The sequence below is a fragment of the Strigops habroptila genome, chromosome 3 (genome assembly GCF_004027225.2).
Source record: "Strigops habroptila isolate Jane chromosome 3, bStrHab1.2.pri, whole genome shotgun sequence".
Taxonomy (NCBI): domain Eukaryota; kingdom Metazoa; phylum Chordata; class Aves; order Psittaciformes; family Psittacidae; genus Strigops; species Strigops habroptila.
In genome coordinates this window covers 15,142,896-15,166,237 of record NC_044279.2, presented here as the reverse complement: position 1 = coordinate 15,166,237, position 23,342 = coordinate 15,142,896, and the positions used below count along the sequence as shown (strand labels likewise).

Here is a 23,342-nt window from a genome sequence, read left to right as displayed (position 1 = left end):
TGATAGTCATTTTAAGATTGTTTCTTGGGATAGGAGATAATGAGCAACAATTAAATGAAAAAGAAATAATCTTTTGGCATGTAAAGATGGTCCGAAGATAAGTGAAGTTGAATACCTAGGGAAAAAGATTAGCCAGAGGTACGCAATTGGATTAGAGAGTAATTAAATTTGAAAGCAAACTAGTAGTAGTGTGCCCTCTTATTTGGCGAAGCAGTGTGCTGTATAAAAAGCTATTTTTGATTCATCTTGCAGAAATTCAGTTCAGATATGAAAGTGATATGTGGATCAAGATTTTTCTAATTAAAGAAATGAATTGATAAAAACTAATGCATTAATCTCTCAAAGTAGGATAAGCCTCACTTGGTTCTCACTAATGGTAATAGAAATCATGTGGTTAAGATGTGTTAGACTGCTCAGGAAACTTGCACTTCAGACTGCATGATACAGAGCCAAAAGCAGTGAGAGTAACTGCTCTCGGTGATTTGCCTCAGTGGGGATTTTCTGAACTTTTCCTTTTGGTTCTGTCTAGATGTTTAATAAAATTGAACTATAAATATTTGTGTTTTCATTGGTTTGTGCTGGCATAGGAAAGAGACTGAGAAGTTGTGCAGTCTACTGAATATTGGTTGAAATGACTCACTGGTATATGTTTTCATGTGTGCATTTTAACAGTTTTCAAGGTATTAACTTGAAACTCTATAAACTCTAAAACTCTAGGAAGGGATTCAAAGTCTGTCAGATACTAAATATTTTCTAAATTAATTTTAACTTAATTTTGATATCCATAAAGTAAAGACTTCAGGAGGCTTTGCATGTGTAGTTTCTTTTTTTTTTTTAGCCAGTAGTGATAGCATAATCTCAGTAGCCCTGTGAATGTAATTACCAGCTTTAGAAAGTATTGGTCTGTATTGCATAAAATCTTGTTAAAAATCCTGAAAAGGGATTGCAGTGTTCTAAAGTTCCTTGTTTTTATTTGTATTCATATTTCCTTTTTTTGTTAAAATATTTCCATTTTTGAGGCCTAATACTATGTGATCATAACGTACTGATAGTATCCCCTAATGCTGTGATTTCTCTGCAGGCTGCCTGTGACTTGCTGCGGAGGATAATACGCATCTTGTATCTCAGTAAGAGACTTCAAGGACAACTGCAAGGAGGAAGCAGAGAGATAACAAAAGCTGCCCAGAGTCTTAATGAACTTGGTGAGTCCTTCTTAGTTACTTTTAGAGGCATTTTTAGCTTGCACTCACATGACTCACACTAGTGTTTGACACAAGAAAACCCCCAAAACTTTCTACTGGAGTTCTAGCTGTCTACTTACTGATTTAAATTGAGAAATGGTATGGACAGAGCTCATTAGAACTTTCATTTTTTTAATAACATGAAAATTCTATGATAATAACTTGTGTTCTTTTTTTGTGAAGCAATTGATTTCTTACTGGCCTGTGTTTGTATAAAATGCTTTCAGAGGCAGCAGATATTTAGTTTTTGGAAGATATTGCACTACATCCTAAAAGAAAATTATTGGCCCTGTGGCCTTTATGAAAGCTGTATATAATATGATATACAGATACCTAACCTAGTTCAGATACTGGAAGCATTCTGCTACAGTAGCAACTAATTTACCCTGTATTTTATTGGTTTTAGGAAGAATGATGAAATAGTTTTCATGAAGCTCACACTACATTGCTAGATTGTTTTCCGTACTGGAGGTAGCTTGGGTACTTCCACACTGTGCTGCAGGATGCAGTGAGGAGCATCCCATTAGTCTTGGAGATTAGTTGTTGGTGTTGTATATGGTATCGTATATGGTATCTTGCCAGCTGCTTCTCCTTTGGTTTAATGGTATTCAAATTTCAGCTTCCACAAATAGGTTGTGGGAGGGCTGAACTTATAAAACATTCAGAATCACCCTTAGGTTTATTGTGCATATTTGTCACTACTGCTCTTTTTATACTGTGTAATCAAAAAATTATTAGACAATGAATTAGTCTTATAATTAGCAAGCGCTGCGTTGCAAATGGAAAGCTTATATATGTATTTAGTGTATCAGTTTGACTGAAGCACTTAAGCATCAGTTGCAGCATTCTAAGCTAGGATAGTTTTTCTAATTTTTTATTTTTTTTTAATTTTCTGTTTTTTCGAATTCTTTATTTTCTTTCCATTTTGGTCTCCCTTCACACTTTATATGTCTCTTCAGGATATATAAAGCAATACTGTCTTTTACCTACTTTACAAGTCTTGTGGGATTACTCTGAATACTAGATCTTATTAAAATAATTAGTACCGTATAATGGTAAAACCTGAGATGTTTATCTTGTGTAGCTTTTAGGATTTCATTCTTTTAAAGGAAATGCCTTTTATTACTCTCCTTCCTTTCCCTCCCCCCCCCTTTTTTTTTTCCTTTTACCATTTAAAAAAGAGCTTGCACTTTCTTTTGTTAAGGTGTCACAGTCTTTTGAGCTTCTTGTTTTCAAATACTTAGTCTTTTCCTGAAGCTTAGAAAAGTCTGAGTAATTATTATGGTTAAAGATGAAGGGAAACATGTCCCCTTAGGAAACTCTTTTGAGTTTCATCAGTCTGGGGGTGGAGGATCCAAGGCTTGTGGTCTTTAATTTAATTCTTAATTCTGGATGGTTTATGGCCTTGTAAAATCCCTTGTCTACTGTAATTTCTCTCTCCTTCTCTTTTCCTGGTCTCTTTTCCTTTCTTCTCTTTTCCCTCTGCATCTGCATCCCTCCCTTGTCTTCTGGCTGTCTGCTCTTTGTTACCCTCTGCTGCCCACCTTGGCTGGTCTGAATTCTTATTGCCTCCCAGCTGCCCGTGACTCCCAGCACCAGAGTGGATGGGAACACCCTCTGAGGAGTGGCTGGTGTGGCGAGTTGGAGGTGTCTGTGCTGTGTGGTGGTGTGGTGGCTCACTGGGTGAGCAGATGGGGCAGCTTTCTTCAGAGGGGAGGAAAGTGCGCAGTGGCTGGAGTCAAGACGCTTCAGGGTACTGCAGTGGGAGTCAGTGAGGAGATGGTGTGTTGCAGGGAGGCTGGATTTTGGGGTATGGCTGGGGAGGCACCATGCTGTGCTTCTGGCCTTGGAAAGCATTGGGATGTGTGAGAGATCTGTAGGGTGGTGGTGGCACGGGGCAGGAATGCTGTGAGGCTGTGGTCACTTGGGGTGAGGGTGTGGAAATGCTGTGCGTCAGAGAGATGGGAAATGTGCTGTAGTGCTCTGTGGTAGTGGGAGGGTGGGAAGCATGGGGAACAGACACTGGGCACTGGTTATTCGGTGGTGAGATATGAAAGCTTTGGGAGGGCTTGGGAAGTACTGCAACATCTGGCGGCAGTAAATAGGTGGTAGACATGAGTGGTGTTAAAGCTTGGTATTGGATAGGGAGATCTGTGTCATGGAGGCTTGCTTTTGAATTGGGGGTCAGGGCCAAGATTAATATTAAACTGTGTTTTTAGCCAGATGTTTCTGAATATCCCTTTTGTCTCATTCAGGGAAAATTTCTTCCCATTGTTTCTTACACTTCTGGTGTACATGTGCAATATAATTTCTGCTTAATTGAAATCAGCAGCACTGTGATGTTACTGTGAAAGCTTTGCACTTTCTATGGTATAATGTACCTTTTATTGCTTATAGGTTATTCTGGGTAGAATCTTGGGATAACTGGCCATTGTTTTTACATACTGTTGTACTCTCTGTGTGTGTGTTCGGAGGACACAAATGAGTAGGTATTCCACATATATTTCCTTAGCAAATCCATGTTAGTTCACTTACAACTTTTACTTAGTTGTGTCTTGAAGTTTATTTTGTAGTGATGGGAATAGATACAATAAAAATGCAAAATATTGGAATTAGAAATATGGGTCAATCAGAGGAACTACAAGAAATAGTAGCTTTCACTGAGAACGGCTTTGTTTATTGAATACTTCGTTAAGTTGCTAGTAGTCTGCAGATCTCCAGCTTCAGTGAATGATGTTAGGAACTTTACTCTGAAAGTATTTGGTAATATTTTCACTGAGATCTCTACTTAAATCCAAAGTAGTTCTAAAATTCCTCTGTGTCTGATTTTTAGCATTCTATTGAAATTAGCTTTGGCACAGTAAGAAGAAAAAACTTAATTCCCTATGTATTTTTTAGAGAGTAAATGTGATTAACATGTATGTGTGTGTGTGTGTGTGCGTGTACAGATACAGGTATATAAACCTCCAAACTTTCTGCTGCACCTTGTCCACCTCCCAGCAATCTTCTTCGAGTTCTCTACCAAAGTAGAAACAAAGCTGTGATAGTACATTGAATGAGCTATTAGCTGCTTCTCTAGTGGTCGTTCTTCGTTATTATACAATCGAATTCAGTGTATGGATAGGTAACACAAATGGCATATTCAGATGTTACATAGTGCCTAATGCAGTGAATTACATGCCCTACATGACTCTGCTTCTTGGTGATATTTTAATACAAATATTTTATAAGGTGAAAAAGAAACATTCCTAATCAGGTTTAAATAGAATGTGACAAGAACATGGTAAACTATATACAGTTCCCTTTTACAGAAGAAATTTTGTAGGTATTAAAGAAATCTGCTATCTTCTGTGTCGGTATGCAGAAATTACTGTCTGTAACTGTGGCCAGTAACTGATCAGATGAAGATGAAAAAATTCTTAGCTGTGCAGCAAATGTCCGGTTTGACTGTGGACAGATTGTAAATTCCATCTGTCAGTTACAGAGCTAGGTCTGGACAGCAGTGGATTTATCTTTTGCTTGTTAAATACCTATAACTGATGTCATCATTATTCATATAAATGCCTAGACTTAATTATAATAAAGTCCTAGTTCCTATGTGGTTGTGTTATATTTCACAGCAAGTGAATTTATTTACTTGAATGACCTTGTGCGCATATAGTACTTGTAGGTAGGCTCTCTCAGCAGCCATAATCGTGCTCTTTTGTAAACTCAGAGTTGGTCTGTGACTAAGCTGTGCAGCCATAAAATGAAGGGGAAGGGGCCTATTTAAATAAGGTTTTCAGTGTCTTCAATGTAGAAGTTGCTTCAGGACAATACTGCCTTCCATGTACCTTATGAGAAGAGAGGATGGGGGAAGATAGGACTGTGACCTTACTTTAAAGCTAAATAATTCTATATGAAAGGCAAAATATTGTTAGTTACAGGAGTCTAGGTAAAATGGAGATAACCCTACATATGTATTGTGTTCTTGTGGTTTAATCACAGCTGGCAACTCAAGCCCCACACAGCAACTCTCTCACTCCCTCCCTGGTAGGATGGGGGAGAGATTCAGAAGAGTAAAAGTGAGAAAACTTGTGGGTTGAGATAAAGGCAGTTTAACAGGTAAAGCAAAAGCTGCACAAGCAAAGCAAAAGCAGGAATTCATTCACCACTTCCCATGGGCAGGGTGGTGTTCAGCCATCTCCAGGACAGCAGGGCTCCACCATATGTAATGGTTACTTGGGAAGACAAACACCATCACTCCCAATGTCCCCCCTTCCTCCTTCTTCCCCAGCTTTACATGCTGAGCATGACTCCATATGGTGTGGGATATCCCTGGGGTCAGTTGCGGTCAGCAGTCCCGGCTGTGTCCCCTCCCAACTCCTTGTGCACCCCCAGCCTGCTCGCTGGTGGGGTGGTGTGAGGAGCAGAAAAGGCCTTGGCTCTGTGTAAGCACTGCTCAGCATTAGCTAAAACACCCCTGTGTTATCAGCACTGTTTCCAGCATAAATGCAAACCATAGCCCCATAACACCTACTGTGGAGAAAATTAACTCTACCCTAGCCAAAACGAGCACAGTTTTTTATAAAGAGAGGGCAAAGCTTACGCTGTTATTTAGGCTTAACGTGGCAATAGGAATACTTTAGGGAAATTCAAAGAAATAAGCTCAAGTTTGATGATACTTGTGAAGAAGCGTAGCTTGGATGGAGAAAACATATTTAGGATATGCATGATACTGTGTGAAATATAGTTTGAAAGAAGTTATGTGGCTATGCCTGGATGGAAGGCCTCTTTGTAGCTGGCATAATGTAGGTGGTGGTAGCCCTGTCTTCTAGAGTGTACTCCAGAACTAGTGACATCTGCACAAAGGTGACAGTGATCTTGGGCCTGAAAAGTTCTTTTGAGGAAATGAGAAAAAAATTGGACTTAGCACCTTTCTAGGGTAAACAAGGTAGGTCATGATATCAGTTAAACGAGAAAAAGCCTGGAAATAGCTGATGTCTGTTAGCATCAAAATTAGAGGAAATGGGAGGAGAAAAAGGACCTCTTCTCTGCCTGCCTTATTGGGGAATGTGTTGGTGGGACCTCATCTTGTCCAGTGTTGAGGTTTCTCTGTTTCAGTGTGCTTTTTTAGTATTCTACTACATGTAGTAACCTGGAGTTTACACCAAAAGGGAACACCATTGTAAAGACTGTGAAGTTATCTATAGTATTACAGCTCGTTATGAAGTTTGTGTCATATAGTAATATAAGACAATGCTTGATAGAGGGAGAAAGTTAAATTTCTTTGTGAAAATTCAGTTTCTTTTTACTTCTTGTTCTTGTGTTGTAGTAATGTCACATGGTCTGTGTTTTTCCCATCTTTGGTAATGCTTATGACATGAAATAGAACAAAATCTTTCCAAATATTTTAAACATAAGAAGTCTATTTTATTTTTCTTTGTTGCTGTCAAAATGTGGACGTATTCCATAGAAAGGAGAGTGTGTTCTTTTGTGTGCATATGTATATACGTGTATGTATATAAATTTTAAGAATACAAATATAAACAATATCTATAGTCATCCTAATGTATCTCAGCTGCTTTTCAGAGTAATCTCATTGTTCTTTGTGATTATCTTTGGGAACTCCTGTGGGGAGAGATGAGATTCAGAAGACTGGAGGGCTTGCTTTATTGAAAATAGAGCTATTTTATTTAAACAACTCTAACTTAAGCAAAGAAACTCTAGAACAGATAAACTATTTGTGGGAGTCTAGACTATAAAAATACTATTTAATGGTAGGCCACAGATTTATAAAGAATAAATCCTGTTTAATTAACTGTATTTTCTCTGTTGGCAGCCTAACAAGTCTGAGGGCTAGAGAGATCAATGACTGTGGTGTAGTTCGATTTAAACAGGGTTCTTGACATGTTGCCACACATCAGCAATATAATCCAGATGAAAATGGTGTGTGATGAATGCAGAAGTTTTGAGAAAGCTGTACCCCAACGATGACCAAAATCTGTCATCAGTTGTTCACTGTTGCCCAGCAATAGATCAGGTGGGGTTTTGTTGAAATGTGTTCTGCAGCTGGCTAGTGTTTTCATTAATGATTTGAGTGATGTAATATGGTATATCCTTATTAAATTTACAAGTAATAATCAAGCAGAGAAGAATGGAAAGTATGTTGGGAAACAGGATTAAAATGAAGAATATTCCTAGCAAATTGGAGATACATCTTAGGTGAACTGATTTCATTTCTCTTTCAGACAAGTGCAAAGTCCTAGTAATAAATAATTGTAGTTAGCAGCAGAAATAGGAGAAATGACTGTATGGGTAACAGTTCTGCAGGGAGACTTCATAGTTCCTCACAAATTGAGTGCAAGTCACTTGTTCCATTTGTTTTGTAGCAGCGTGACATTGTTGGCAATGAAATTTGTACTGATCTTTATAAGGACAGGTGGTGTGTGCAAGACACTGAAACTAATCTTTTGTTCATGCTTCAGCTGGAGTGTCAAGATCCTTTTGAGGCACCTCATTCAAGAAAGATGTAGGTTAATTGGATAAAGTCCTAAGTTCAGAAGTAATGATGGCTGAAGGTCTTGAGGATAGGCAGTCAGCAGAGGAACTGAAAGTGCGTGGCTCTTCGGTTTGGAGATGAGGGGTCTGGGAGGCAGAGTAACATTCTTTAGATAAATAGAAGTTTTTCAAATGGCAAGGGAGTAAATGGCTCTCCATATTGGCTGTGATCGAAACAGTAACTTGTGGGCCTGAAAGGAAGCAAAGAAAATTTTTATCTAAAAATGTGAGGAACAGTTTCTGCCAGTAATAGTAATTTCAGGGGAGCTGTGAAGTTGGTATTTGAAGTTTTTTTTAAAAGCAGTTAGACACAGCATGTACCAGGAATAGATTAGATAACAGGTGATTTTGCCTTGAAGCAGGAGGACTGAGTAAGCTGACCTGCTGCGAATCCTTTGTTTCTCTCAGAGATGCTTGCCTCCCCGCCCAGTAGTAAATGTATTATAGAGAAGTTTTGGGGTGTGGTGTTTTTTTGGTGGTGTGTGTATTTTTACACACCACATTTTTTATGTGTTTCTTTGTTTTGTTTTGTTTTAGTTGGATTCTTTGATTTTAAATTTGCTTTGCACAAGTCCGTTTGTTGGGCACTGTGCCCAGACACCTCCTGGAATATTAGGACAGTGTGACTGGAAAATTCATGCCATCACTTTAGTTCAGCCTCTTATCACTCCTTCAGATGAAATAGATAAATCTCAAAGACCTTCAGCTCACTCCTCTGCCACAATTACTTCTCTTCTGGTTGTGACTGACATTCAAGTTAAATTCACACAGTTCATCATGTTACTGGAGTGCTGCAAAAATTGACCCTCAAAAACTATTATGCCAGTACTCTGTAGGAGAAGGCAGTGAGCAGGAAAAGGAAGGTGGTACTGACTATGTGAATGTGTCGTGTATGTAATCTTTTTTTCCTTTGCCAGGAAAGAAGGCAAACTATCAATTTCTCAGTGACCCAGGTGTTTTTAATATGTTAATTTACTCTTGTAAGTTTTTAAGATTTGGGAATGATGATGAATATTGTTTTGTGTTTATGAAAATACTAAAGACTACTAGTTGGTATTCAGGAAACAACAGCTCTAATTTGTTGAGAACTTAAATAACCTTTTTCAGTGGTCAGTTTTGTACTGTTATCCATACCTATTGCAAGTTGGAATTACCTGCACCTATTGTTTCCAAAGTGTGCCTTATTAATTGAGTATTAAATTAGCGTAAATAATCTGACTAAAACACACAGAGTTATTCTGAAGTGACTGCAGGTTGGCTGACTGTAATATTTGTCCTTCAGGTTAAATATTGTTGTACAAAAATTATGTCCTTTTAACTGCTGCAGTGTTTGAAGTAATGTTAGGTGTCTGTACACACGTATTACTAAACTTGCAATGGTAAGCTGTCTGAACAACTGCCATAGCTAATATGGCAGCTGTCTGTCACTGCTGCCTTCTCCCATATTATACTCAGCGATAAGCTTATTTTTTTCTTTTTTTCTATTCCAAGCGAAAATTTAGAGTGTACATTTGCCAAGCCAGCTCTGGTGTTGACTGGAATTAGAGTGAGGAAGGACTTGGTTACTGTCATGTCAGTGAGGTCTTTCACTGCTGGTACACAGAGCAGACAGATTTGTTGACATTAATATTGCCATGCACAGTTTCTCCTAAGAATCAACACACATCAATCTGGAGAAAAATTTGCTTTCATGGTGCTTTTGCTTCGAGATTTAGATGTATTACGATTTACTGCCTTGTGCAAGACCTGTTGTCCTCTAAAATAATATAGCATATGTCTGTGTAGCAGAATGCACTGTTCCGTAGGGGTAAGTGAGCTGATTTGATTAATAGAAATTACACAGCCACGCTAGCATGATGCTTCTCCTGGGGTAATTAGTCCTGCTGGGAATGACTGAATTGTATTATTGGCTCAGAGCCATCTGCGTTTTTTTCGAATGCCACTGCTTCAGGTGGTGCATCTGCATCCATACCAAGTGCGAGTATCTTGCTAAAACATTTTTCTTGATTCCATTGCGGTGGTAGCAGTTACACTGCCAGACCTTCACTGAAATTGTTTGGGCTAAAATATACTATGCTGTTCTATAGTAGAATGTATTCTCTATGTTCTTCATTTTCATATTGTTCCTTTCAATTGAGTTGTTTTTTTGTTTAGTTTTGTTTTTCATGAGTCTCTGTTACCACAAGATGGAATATTTTTCAAAAGTTGTTGCACAAAGTTTTATTTGTAGTATTCCAGAGCTAAAAAACCCTCCCTGGCGAGAAGGCTGAGCAGATAGACAAATGATTTAAAAGCCTTAATATTTGTAGCTTTAAAATAGAGTCCTGAAACTGGAAACTGAAAAATCATTTTTATATTAAAGCTTAATTTTTCCAAAATCAGACTTACAAAAAATTTTGAAAATAAAAAGAAATTCTTCACAAACATAAAGCCAGTGTCACATGTGAAATACATACAGAATACACTGTCTGAACTGCTTTCTTCATCTCTGGTAAAAACTGAAAATGTGGCCTGCTCTAGTTACATTGTGATTATCCGTATATGGTTAATAGTGCATTTAATCACAAAATAATGGTATAATGTATAATAAATATATATATACACACCAGATATTATGTTTCTCATGGATAATACTGGTCATTCTGTGACAGTCAGATATACTGCAAAATAATTTTTCTTTATTGTGATGATGTTGGTAGAACCATTCAGCTTACATTCATACAGCAGAGGCAATTGAAGATATTATTTTATGCATTGGTAAAGAAAAAGTAAAAGGTGTATTTGGAATGCTTTAATTTACTATGTTTAGCAAGATTCTGGTTTGTTAGCTGATCTGTTTATTCAAGGAAAGGAGTGCCGTGAAAGCTATGGGTAGTTAGTGCTAACAAAAAATCCTTGTGGTGACTAAGAAGGTATTGTGGTTTTTTTAGGGTTGTTCCTAGCTTCATATTTGTCAAAGACATTCCTTGATTTATTGTAAATTAACATAAAAAGAAGAGCTATTTAAGCTTATGCTAAGTTGTGTTATTTCATGAATTATGCTGTACAACCAAATATTTTGTGTAATGAGTGTAAAAGCTAGTCCTTGTGCTCTTCGTTAATTGCTATACCACCCACTTATTTCTTTCTGTGTTTAAATTATGCATACAACAATCTTGTTCTAGACATTCTTATTTTATTTTATGCTGTCTTTACCTTTTATGCAGAGTTAAGGAGCTTCTGTGGAGATTAATTTATTTCTTGTTGGCTTTTGAAATAAAGAAAAAAAATCTTGAAAGTATGTAACAAGTTCATTAATTTGAACTGTTCACTATGAGATATTGAATTAATGTGTTTGTAACAAAATGATTTGCAAAACTTAATATAATTTTTCATTAGTTAGAGGCTAATAGTGTAAGACCTTTTTATCCTCTTTGAGCAAGGCAGATAGAACATACAGAATGTTTACTATCAAGTTGCATTTTGCTGTGAGTAGGATTCGTGGCTTGGAAACCTTATGTTAGACAAATCTTTTAATGTAAATAGTTGGTATGTTTTACTTAATCTCTTGAATGCTTTCTTTTTGTAACCATTTTGAATAGAAGACACCAGATAATTACAGGCACATGAGAGAAAAGACTAAGTTTGAATTGTTACAAGAAAAAATATCTTGTTGGAATTTTAGTTTTCAACATAATCTTTAAATTAGTAGGGCTTGAATTTACATTTCCTCAGGTTTTTAAAAGTTTCGTTTCTGTTGATGTAGCTTCATTGCAGTTTCATTGCCGTGTCACTGTTATCCAAAGTCATAACTATTCTGATATCTCGGAATTTAGTTTTCTTTATGCATACAGTTCTAGAAAATTAATCCACATATAATCATACCGGTGGTTTATCTTGATGTCTAGTTTCCTTTAAAAGACCATAAACATGTTTCAGATTTGCCATATTGAGTGAATTATGAAGCTGTTTTTTCATGTTAGCATTAATCTGACTTCTGCTTTTGATGAGATTAGTCTTTTAGCTATAACTACTCAAAGAATTATTATTATTATTATTATTATTATTATGCATTTGGTAATTTTAGTCTCAAATATATAGAGCTTGTCAGGGTGCTGTGTATCAGATATTTTAAAATGGATTTAGTTCTCTGCTTTCAATCTTGAGGTGTTAACCTGTTCCTGAGAGGTATGTTATTGATGTCCTATTAGTAAGGCTGTGTCAGAAGTTAATTACAGTGTGTTCAAGTCACCTTTGCTGTAGTACGTGGAGTATGTCTGACAGTTTTTAACCTGATTCCAGGGCCATCAAAGACTGTTTTCTGTCTTTTGCTCTTTCTTGCTCCCATTTACAGATGTCCACACCTCTTGCTCCTTACATTTCTGGAAATCTTTGCCCTTTCAACCTCCTAGTTATCTATTATTCTGAATCTGATAGCTACTATTTCGTTATTAGTATCAATTAAGAAAGCCAACAGGATGCTGAGTTCCATCAACAAGGGCATCACCAGCAGAGATAAAGATGTCATTATCCCACTCTACTTGGCTTTTGTCAGGCCACGCCTGGAATACTATGTTCAGTTTTGGTCCCTGCTATGTAAAAAAGATGTGGACAGGCTGGAATTACTGTTGGGACAGTAGAGTAGCTGCACCAGTCATGCAGCTGATAAGTTGATACGTGTTTAAACTTATGTACTGTCATGCACATGAAGCACAAATAGTGTTTATCTTGGTAGCACATTCAGTTCTGTGTTTGAGATAAAGCCAGTACTACTTCTTAAAATCACTAAAACTATAGTATTTTCTGTCTGATTTGGTAATGTATCAGATGGTTTGGGGCTTTGAGAGCCAAAGGATATATCTGAAGTTTGTAGTCCCACCTGGGTAAGGCTGAAACAGAAGGGCTTGGGAATTTTGAAAGAGGAACTGATTGGAAATGAAGAACAGAACGTGATGGAAGAGGGAGGTTGTGGAAGGTGGTCTTGGTAATTACACTATCCTTTCTTTTCTCATTATGAGCTTAAATGTAAAGGCTAAGTCTCATAAGGCAAGTTTTTTTCCACGTTTTGTTTGTTTGTTTTGCAATTACTGAATTTAAATGTATGACTCTAAAATCTGAAAACTATGCTTTCATTGTGTTCCTCTAATTACAAAATTTGCCTTCTGCTCTCTTCTCAAAGTATCCCAATAGAGTAGCGAGGAATTTTACCATACCTGTTTCTGTTTTGCTGTTAGAGAATACTTGTTCCCAACCAGACGGATGGTACGGCAGCTGATAAAGGTGTTTGGACTTTGTTTTTGCTTTACCCTTGACTATTTTAAGTATTTTTGTGGTTTTTAGCTAGGGTGTGTCATGAAAGTAGAGGTATGAAAGGATTTGGAAGAACCAGTAACATAGATAATCTTGTAGTTGTGAATGCTTTTGTTTAGCCAAAAACAGGATAAATACAACTTCAGAGGTTTTTAAGTTTCTTAAATTTCTTTGAAACAGTTATATTGTGAAACTAATACACATCTAATAGCATCTTTGCATTTTGAAACAAAGTATTCTGTTACTGGGCAGTCAGACTTTTAAAATAAACTACATAATTAAAAGTAGAAGTGAAAGCTATGGGTTTCTGTTTCCAGCTGACATACAAAAATTATCAACACCCAGAGATATCTGCAAACTTTATCTGCCTTCGAATCTAGTAATTTTTTGTGCACTGACTTTAAAAGCCTGTATCAGTTAAAAATAAAACTGGGCACACCAAAGATGAGAATTACTTTTGGCTAAGAGAGCAGGGAAGAGAGGGGTTAGCTGTAAATGTCCGAAAGACTAACTTTTTGTACCTTGTAAATTATCAATACATTATAAAGTTTAAGAGTTTCTGACAAGAGTTTGAAAATAATTTATAGTGTCTTCTACATGTTAGATAAACAAAGAAAACGGTATCTACTCACACGTGCCTGTTCATGAAAAGCAAGGCAAGTTGGATTACATAATTTAAAATAAAAGTGAATGCAGGAATATCACCAAAGCAGAGAGATGTCATCTCTAAATCAAGAGGTGATGAATTCTAACTATATTTCTATAGGTGTAAAAGTTTTTGGTAAACAGTTAAGAGCTAGGACTCCGTACCTACTATAAACAACCAAGTCAGTGACACTAACAACTAGTATGGAAAAATAGGTTCTGTAGAGTTTGACACCATTTACAGCTAGAATGATACATCTGAAAGAGTGCGGATCTGGGTGTCTGTTCTACTCTGTGTGGAGGTTCTACAAGGAAATGAAAATTTTACATTTCAGGCAGGTCTGCATATGTACTGCCTGAAACTCTGGTAGGAATTAGCATTTCTAACTTTCTCTCTTCTCCTCTTCCTTTCCTGAGCATTTACGTACTTGGAAATTCAATAGTGAGCTGCAGGCTAGTTCTCCCAGAACCAGAGTAATGATCTCTAAGGTGATCAGACTCAGTGGTTTGAGTTCAATAGATAATCACTTCCCCATGGAAAGGTATGGAGAGATGTCACGCATTTTTTCCTAGGGAAGTTGGCTGGGGGTAGCTGGGAAGATGTGTGCTTCCTTTTGTTTTGCTGTGGCCAGTGGTGAAATTAGTTGTTCAGTGGTCAAGGAAATAACACCAAGCAGCAGTTAATAATATTGATCTTTTTTCTTACTGCTGGGACTGAAGCATTCATTATTGCATAAACTGGTGGTTGTACTGAAGAACAACATGGTTAGTTCAGAAATTACACTTCAGTATTTTTTAAGTGTCTAAGAAAAGAGATTTTTGGTTTTTGGTTTTTTTTTTTCTTCTTGAGCAGATTCAGAAATAGAGAGAGAGAACAGAAGTGAATGAAATGGACAGGTAACTTGCGATCATCAAGGAAAATAAGTGAGCATTTCATTAGCATGCTCATTAGAAGATCAAATCATGGTGGTAGCAAATCATGTTTGGAAAATTTCACTGGGCGTACCAGAATGACAAGTTACAGTAGAAGTATCTGTAAATGCGCATAGATCAGAGAAGCCAGCTAACAAAATCTGACAGATGTTACTTTTACAACCTGCTGAATTAAACCAGAAAAATGGAAGCATTGCTGACTGAGCATGTTTCTGAGATGTGTGGAAGAGTGGTGTTGGGAGCCTGGACTGTTTGTCCTCAATGGCCAGTGGTAAAAGATTACCAGTTTCTACACAGGAATTAACAACAAGGAGAAACATTACTTTGGATTCTCTTATAATAAACTTATTTTATTTGGAAGCCACATGTTGCCAGAGTGCCAAGTCATGATGCATAGGGCAAACTGAGAATAGACTCAGTGTTTAATGTTTTATTTTTGAAATAGTTAATTTTCCAATGCAGAGGATCTTCCTTTCACTAGTTTGGACAAAACTATTTAGACAAAGTTGAAAGTTGAAACTGAGAAGACTAAATTAAATTGTGAAATACTGGCTTTTTGGCCAGTCCTTGATAAAGGCTGTTCTAATGTAGTGAGAAAGCAAAGACAACAACTGTAATTGGAAAACTGTATAAACACAACTGAATGCATTACATGTGTGTGGATATGATAAATTTCAAATATTGCAGAAAATTCTGTGGTTGGCAGGAACCACAAAGACACCTATCATGGAATAATCTTATTGACATACAGGTTTCCAGGTTTCCAGATTGTTCATAAAGATTTAGAATAAGAGGATTTTTCAGTAAATGTTCTTGCCTTATTTTTGGAGGCAGGGTAATTTGTTCTTTCATAAATTAAGGATACCTTTTAATCCAGCAGTAATTAAGGAGGATGTTATGCAAATATGCTAATTTGAAGGAACCATTCATTTGTAACTCCTTACTGAAAGGGAAGGGTAAAGTCCAGCTTGTGGTGTTGTAACATTCAGAAGGAGAAACAGGGTATTTCTGTTGAAATCAGTCAGTTAGGCACAAAGCTGCTATAGAAAAATAGTAGAGAAGTTGAATTCATTTGAAAGTAGAATTCAGGGCTGTAAAGCTGAATTAATGATGGTCAGTTACCTTTTTATGGAAGAGAAGTGTTATCAAACAAATTTATGTGTTTTGATTACTTAATTGATCAAAGAAATTGTTTAGATGCATTACAGATATATTTTAGGTGCATAATCTACAATTTAGATGACTTAAATCTCCCTTAAGTTATTGTTCTCTTAAGTAAGTATTTAAATAAGCCATCTTCTTCCCACCTCACAGTTGCTCTGCATTATTCCTAGATAATTTTGTTACTAGCTGGAAGAGAGGAACAGAGGTAAGTAAAGTAGTGGTAGTTTTCTATGGGTGTACATTGCAGATTGAGGCAGAGTACTGGAGGAGAACCAGCTGTAAATGGGCAGAGCATCTTGAATGTTCAACATATACACATAACATGCTTTTTAAATTAAAAAAAAAAAAGGAAAAAGAAAAAAGTACTGTTTCTGTTTTTACAAATATGAAAACATGGTACTAAACTTCTGTAAAGCACTGGAATTGGACTGCATCCATGCTGGGATTGCTTTACCAATGTTGTTTCTGTTCCAGCATTCATGCAGCTATGTCAGGCAAATCTGTAGTTCTGCAATTGGCATAGGGAATTGTGCTTTACAGATAAAAACAAAGTTTTGTGGTTACCTGTGAATAAATGCAATTATACATGTCACAGCAGGAGGTTAAATGGGCTTTTTTCTTTGAAGATTAAGACTGGAGAGGTGCATTCATGGGGAGAAAATAAAGGGTCACAGAAAGGCTCCATGATTAGCAGAGAAAGAAATGACAGGAGCTAAGGACTGGAAAATGAGGCCTGGCAAATTTATATGTATAAAATAATTGAAAAATGAGATTGTATACACAATTCTGTTGTAATTCCTCAAGTAAATACTGGTTGCTCAAATCATAAACATACCAATTTTATCTTGTTCATTTATAGTTAGTAAGCTAGTTCAGGTTAAAAAAATCTAAGCAAATGGCTGTGAAAAGAAGACTGAAGTCTGTGCTCAGGTCGTGGGTGGAAGCCAGTATTCCTGTGTGATTTCTGCATTGCCTTAAAAATCAATGAAGATGTTGCCATACGTAATACAACGTAATGAGCACTGTAGAATAAGATCTAATCCTTGCACATAGGAAACAGCTTTAAGAACGGGCTGTTTTCACAGGAGTAGTTTCTTTTTTTTTGTCTCCCAACTCATGGATGTATTTTTCAAATATTAGTTTAATCAAGGATTTTATAGACTTTTCTCAGTTACAGTTTGAAAAGTAAAGTAGTCCAGCCTTTTCATTTGTTTACCATTCAGGTCCAACCTTCCATTGCTCACAGGCACTAAATCTGATTAATGGCTTTGTGTCTTAAAGGTAGACCCTTTTCAACCGAAGAACAGCATGGTCTCCTATCTCTTCTTCTGTCATTTCAGGGGAATATGTGGAGACCTAGCCTCATTAGAAAAAGGAACATCCTATTACATGCTGTTTCTTTGGCAGATTGTCTACAATTCAAAGACTCCTCCTTTAACTGAAGCAAAATTGTGGCATAAGGAAGTCTCTCTGACTGAATCAAAAGTTTCCCCTTTTATTCCACTTTTTTTAAACTGCTTCTGGTATCTTCTCTGTAAGCTGTACATTGAGGCAAGATTTTTCAGAAGTTTCTGAAGATGTTAATTTTTTTTAAGATGTCTTTAACTTGTATGCATGTGCACTTTTTTATGCTTTATCCATGTTTGCTGTGACTGCAGATGAGCTGTATAGCTCCATTTTATATTTATGAGCATATAACCTCATATAGTCAAAATTATTAAACTTAAATGTTTGCTCCTGTTTAAATGTAGAAAATGAAGTAATCCAGTCAATTAATAAATTTCTTATGATTTGATGTTTGGTAACTGTTCAGAAGATGAATTTGTAATTCAAGTAACACTGTTTCTATTACATGCAAATATGCTGCTAGAAAGTCTATTGTATCTGGAAAAAAAAAGTCTCATGAAGTACCTTACTGATTGCAGTAGCAACAAATACGTTTGCTAAATCTTCTTATTTTACCTTTCTTGTAGTCTATATATGTGCAGTTGTATGGTATTTTGGCAAAACACAAAGAATTAGTTTTCTATGAAAGTTCTTTTTGGTTTAGGTGTAGAAGCCACTCTTGTTACTGAACCACAGTTTAACACAGTTTAACTGTGTTAAAACCTTCCCTAAAACCTGCCCACAGATTCTTTTCACATCTTTTGTTTCATTTGTTCTCTTCTCATTCATTGATAGGTCTTACTAGCTATTAGAGCTGTTAGCAGGAAGAATTGATCTTCCTCATTATTGTTAAGATGTTTTACAACAGTAGCGCTCACGTTCACCTCTTGTTTTGTGATGATACATACATCATAAATAATGTTCCTTTCCCATTTTCTTTTCCTTTATGCATGTTTTCAGCACACTTAAATACAACCTAGTGCACAAAGCATCGCTGATACTTGTAGTAATTTACTAATGTGGGGAGCTGTCCTTTTTTCCTACTTCTCCCATCTCTGTTTATTTATGACAGGGATTTATGAAAAATATCTTGAAATAAGATCTGGAAGAAAACCAGAGTACAGAGTAGCAGTAGGTTGTTATCAGTTATTGTGCTTCCCCTCCTTCCCCCCCACTGATTGAACTGAAATTGAGTTTAATTTGAAATAAAATCTCACAACAGATTGTGAGAGATCCTAGTACAGTTGAAAGTAAAGCTGTGCTAATATTGCTCTGCTAATAACAGTCTGACATAGCCAGAGTGACAGATTTTACAGCAATGTTGTTTCATCAGTGACATTGATTTGTTTATCAGATATGGTATCAAGTGAAACTGTTGCAAGATAGGGTAGGAAGTTAGAGATCATAGCAGGGTAACAGAAACCAAAAGAGTATTTCCAAAAACCTTAGCTTGGAAAGGAAACAAGGGCGTGCTGTTTGCCAGCAGCTTTGTGCCGTCAGCCTGCCCGCCTGCTTGCCTGGCTGCGCAGTGTCAGGAATCAGAACGAGGATATAAATACTTATATTCAAAGGATATAAATAATTCAAACTATAAAGACTAAAATTTGTTTTAATAATTTCAGTTTCTGTGCTTATCACAGAACTTTCACTGTAAATTGTGGTGGTTTTTTTAAACAGAATTTCTTTTCATTGTGTGAGAATTTCTTTGTAAAATAGGAAAACAGCTGATACAGAAATCTATAAAGTAAATAGGAAGTTCTCTTCCATTCTGGATTAATTTATAATAATCACTGAAGTGTAATTTTAGCAGAGAACATAAAGATGTCTAATGGTATTTCTCCTTCAATTTATTACTCTACAAAAATAATTAAATTGAGATAAAGAGGCAGTAACTGAAAACACGCTCTGGTAGTGAAACACTCTAAAAGCATCAAGACAGACTGAAATGATCTGACCAAGACTGATTTGAGGGAAAATTCAATAGCATTATTTAAAATTTATCACTGGCAACAGACATCTAATAGCATTTTCTTTTCAGGTCTGTTCTTGGAATGCATGTACTCTGTATGTGCTTTGTACTCGGCAAAACGTATAGTTTATCTGTAGGAAAAGAGGTAGTAGAATAATGGTTGCTCTCAGTTTGTTATTCTGTGTTTAATTTGTTAAATCAAAGCCTTTTCTGGAGTTGCTCTTCATGTCGTTCTCCCCTCTCCTCCCAGCAATTTTGGCAAAACCACATATCACACTCGATGATTCAAAGATAAGTTCTTTTTATAATAATCTAGAAAATAAGGTTAGCATTCTTTCCATGGCAGGTGCATGTTGCCCTCCACCTTTCTGCGGTCCTGATAGCTGTAGCTGCCTTACATCAGTTCCTTCAACCTTCTGCCCTTTTCCTCTTGACCTACAGTCTCTTCCTACTTCACATCCTTCTTCTTTGGCATTCATTGGGTATGAGTCAATTTTGATTTTTCTATTAGTTATTATGTCTGTTTTTTCTTTTTTCTTTTTTTTCAGACACATCTCCCCCCCCCCAACAAACCCCCAAACCTTGTGTTTAATTTTGCTTCTTGAAATGCACAAGTGTTTTATGAAGTAGAAAAAGAAGAAGGTAATTACAGAGTCAGCTTCTTCTCTACTGTTGGTGTAAGACATAAATTCAGTGATACTGCAGTAGAGTGTGTGAAGTAGGAGTGGAATTTGGCTCTTACAAGCTGGAAGGTTTTAAGACAGAAGCTCATTGTCCTTAGCTATATGTTAAAGATATTTTGTTTTAACAATGCGGGAAGGAAGGGTAAGTTAGTATATTACTTATTTTTATGCTACTTTGAAGCTTTGCTAAAGAATGCTGTATTCTCTCCTTTTAAAAGAGTTTAGTGACAATTGGTAACTAAAATACTTTCTTCAGAGGAAACAAACATAAGTCTAAAATACTCAGCTATCAAAGAATTCTGATGACTAGCACATACATTGATGTTGAAAAAGAACTATTATATGCATTGTGGTATGATATATGTAACAGTTAACAGAGCAGAAAAAAATCTTCCTTGTGCCTGGGTAAATTATATAGCTTGTTGAATGTATTATTTTGTTTTAATTAATGAGGTGTGCGGCATAATGCAAAGACTACTCTTATAGTATTGTTCAGAGATATTCTTACCAAAAACCCATCCATATAAATAAAAAATAGATGCTAATGTTGAACTCCACTTTTGGTGTGTATGGTTGTATAATAATTATGTATTATGTGCATGTGTGTACTTATGTAATAATGAAGAAAGAGAGGTGTATTGATCTAATATGTATCCGGATGCATACATTTTTAATCTAATATATTTAGAAATCACTGAAGTGATTCCTATTCCCCTGGCACTAACAAAATAAACAGAACTTCTGACCACGTAGCAGTGCCTTGTAGTCTGTAAAAATTGTTGCCAGCTTGTAACTAGATATTTGTGATGTATTTACATTTCTGTTTCGCTGGTTTGTGAAGGTGCGTTAAGGTGTGCTGCTTGAATATTCTAAACGATACTGGCACTGTACTCAGCTTTTTTGTATTTTTGGTGTGGGCTAGCCTCATTTTACAATGTAAAATTAAATGGAAATGCATTTGTAGTTAAAAGACAGCATAGTCAGATACCAGCTAATACTTTAAAGACAGAGAACATGTGCAAACTGGTGGTGATTGCTTGTGTTTCTGAGAGGTATTTGCTGGAATTGGTATTTTTAGAGTCCTGTGCAATTCTGCTTGCCTTAGGCTGAGTGGTGTGAAATGTAGTTGAACTAATGACTCATGGTGGTGAGATCATTTTTAAAACGTAGTGGGCTTCTTATTGTACAATACTATGGCATGTATTTGCCCTTTTTTCTCCAGTGATGCTGCCTCGTGTTCTGTTTTAGTCTGTCTGACAAGCACCCACGGCACACCTTCATATCCCTCCTAAAAATCCTCTTCTCTATCTGTAGGATATTCTGTGTTCCTTTATTAGTTACTCTTTATTTTGTCTTGTGTGTGTTAAATCTGTCATCTTTGTGGTACAGATCATGTATGATTCTGTTTTATAATGACTGCTGCTTGTACATAGGATTGCACATGTTCTTTCTTGTATTACTGCCTACTCTATGCAGAGTTTCCTTCTGCAGACCTCAAAGTGCACTCCAACGTGGTATAAGTGCATTTTTTTGTTTAATGAAAAATGAAGAATAGTAAATGTAATAATGAACTTGCTATATTCTTAAAGGCAGTCAATGGCTGTGGTTGACATAGCCTTTAAAACCTGACTTCATCTCTCTGGCTAATTCTTAGGCTGCATTTTCTCTTTGTTGTGAAGTACTGTTTCATTGAATCTGACTTTCTAATGAATAAGCTTTTAACACAAAATATGTAGTTCTTGAGAATTTATTTAATTTTAAAAACTAAAGTCATGTTGTCAGGAAACCTTTCATGTTTGAAAGCTTTTCTTAAATGTTTATTTCAGGTAAGGACGTGATGTAAGCTTATTCATGTGTTGTGGTCATTATAATTTCTTTTTTTCTTTTTAAATAAATGAATAGTATTTTTATTGGAAGATCAGTAATCAGTGAAATCAGATAATGCCATTAACTCTAGAGATTCTACTTTCTCCTCCTTCCAGTGTTCAGAGGATAGCTAGGCAGAGAAAGGAAGAAGTGTTACAGAAAAGAAAAAATAATAGTTCCTGCTTATTTTTTTGGTGCACGTGTCTTTTCAGAAGAGCTTACTCTTGAAAGAATGTTTTTGAAGTGATAAATTTGGAGGATATGGAATTAAAAGAAGTTTCTTGCATAAAAGCAGTAAGTTTACTTCTCCCCTGCAACCTCTCAAATAAGATGAAAGATTTCAATTCTTTTAGGAACCTAGGGGTGGCCTGGATGAAATCAACTCTGTAAGTGGGTACAGTTGAATGCAGTGTCATTGGGCTAGCTTTTAGAAAAAAGCCAGTGAAGTTATGTTTGAATATATGTTACACAGTAGTTTTAGATATCAAATTATTTTCAATTGGATAATAAAACTTATAGGAAGAATTTGGATGATTGTAAGTGGCTGATGTTTGTGAACATGGAGCTGTAGAACTATGTTTTTGAGTCTTCTGTTATGGTAAGCTAAGGCAGAAGCCTAAGTAAATCAGTGTACCTTACAAGTACTCCTTTTTTTTTTTAACCACAAAACCAGTTTTGGCAATACGCATACGATTAATAATTATGTAATGGAAAATAGCTTTTTGCTCACTTAAATCCACACTTTTTTTTTTTATATGCAACTTAGAAAAGTGCTTCAGAAATCCTTATTTTTTATGTAGTAGTTTAGTAAAACTAGCTTTCATATTCAAGGATATGCTCTGCTTATAATAATAAGCCAATACTTATTGAGAATTAGCCTTTTAATTATACTGGTAGCTGATGACACACTGAGCAGTTTATATAACAAGACAAGTGAAATAATGCTAATTGATTTTGCAGTTTTTTGTTTTGTTTCCCCCTCCTGTTCACTGAAATTATGAATTTTTAAAGCATGCAAGAATGCAAACCACTCAACATCCTTTTGTTTGGATAAATATCTTAATTCTTGCTTACAGTGCTATGGATGATAGTGACTTTTTAAGGCTTCTTGATTCTTCAGTGCAGATGTAAGATGAGATAGAAAAAGAGGATGTAGTATGATGGTATACCATGGCCGTCCAGGAAATACAGAAATAGCTAGCAGTGTTGCTGATTGGTTTGTGACAAAGCAGTTGCATGGCTAGAAGGGAACATCATCGAAGGAGAAGGGAAGTCAAAATAATACAAAAGTTATCGAGGGTAAGGAAATTATCTTCTCCTTCAGCTGCAACACTTGACCCCCATATCTGTCTATGTAGATAGATGGTATGACTGAAAAATCTCTGTATGAAAGTTTCCCACATCACACTAGAGGTCTAGCTAAACCCCTTCAGTGTGAAAATCTAATAAGCCTTTGCACAGGAATGGCTTTGTTGGTTGGTTGTCTTTATAATCAAGACCAATAACTTTCTTGTCTGTTACTGATGGTTTTTGACATCATTTGGCCTGTCTTTTCCCCTTATCTCCTCCATCCCTCCTATGTAATTATTCAAAGTGGTGTATTTTCTACATAGTAACTGTGGATGT

The 23,342-nt window shown here is 36.2% G+C and overlaps 1 protein-coding gene across 1 annotated transcript in view; it reads left to right on the top strand.

Annotated features, from left to right (window-relative positions):
- COG5 (component of oligomeric golgi complex 5) overlaps positions 1–23,342 on the top strand; it is a 178,590-nt gene that overhangs the window by 8,970 nt on the left and 146,278 nt on the right. Inside the window, exon 6 of the mRNA XM_030480895.1 lies at positions 1,082–1,202. Coding sequence (XP_030336755.1) covers positions 1,082–1,202 — 121 coding nt within the window. The remainder of the gene's footprint in view (positions 1–1,081; positions 1,203–23,342) is intronic.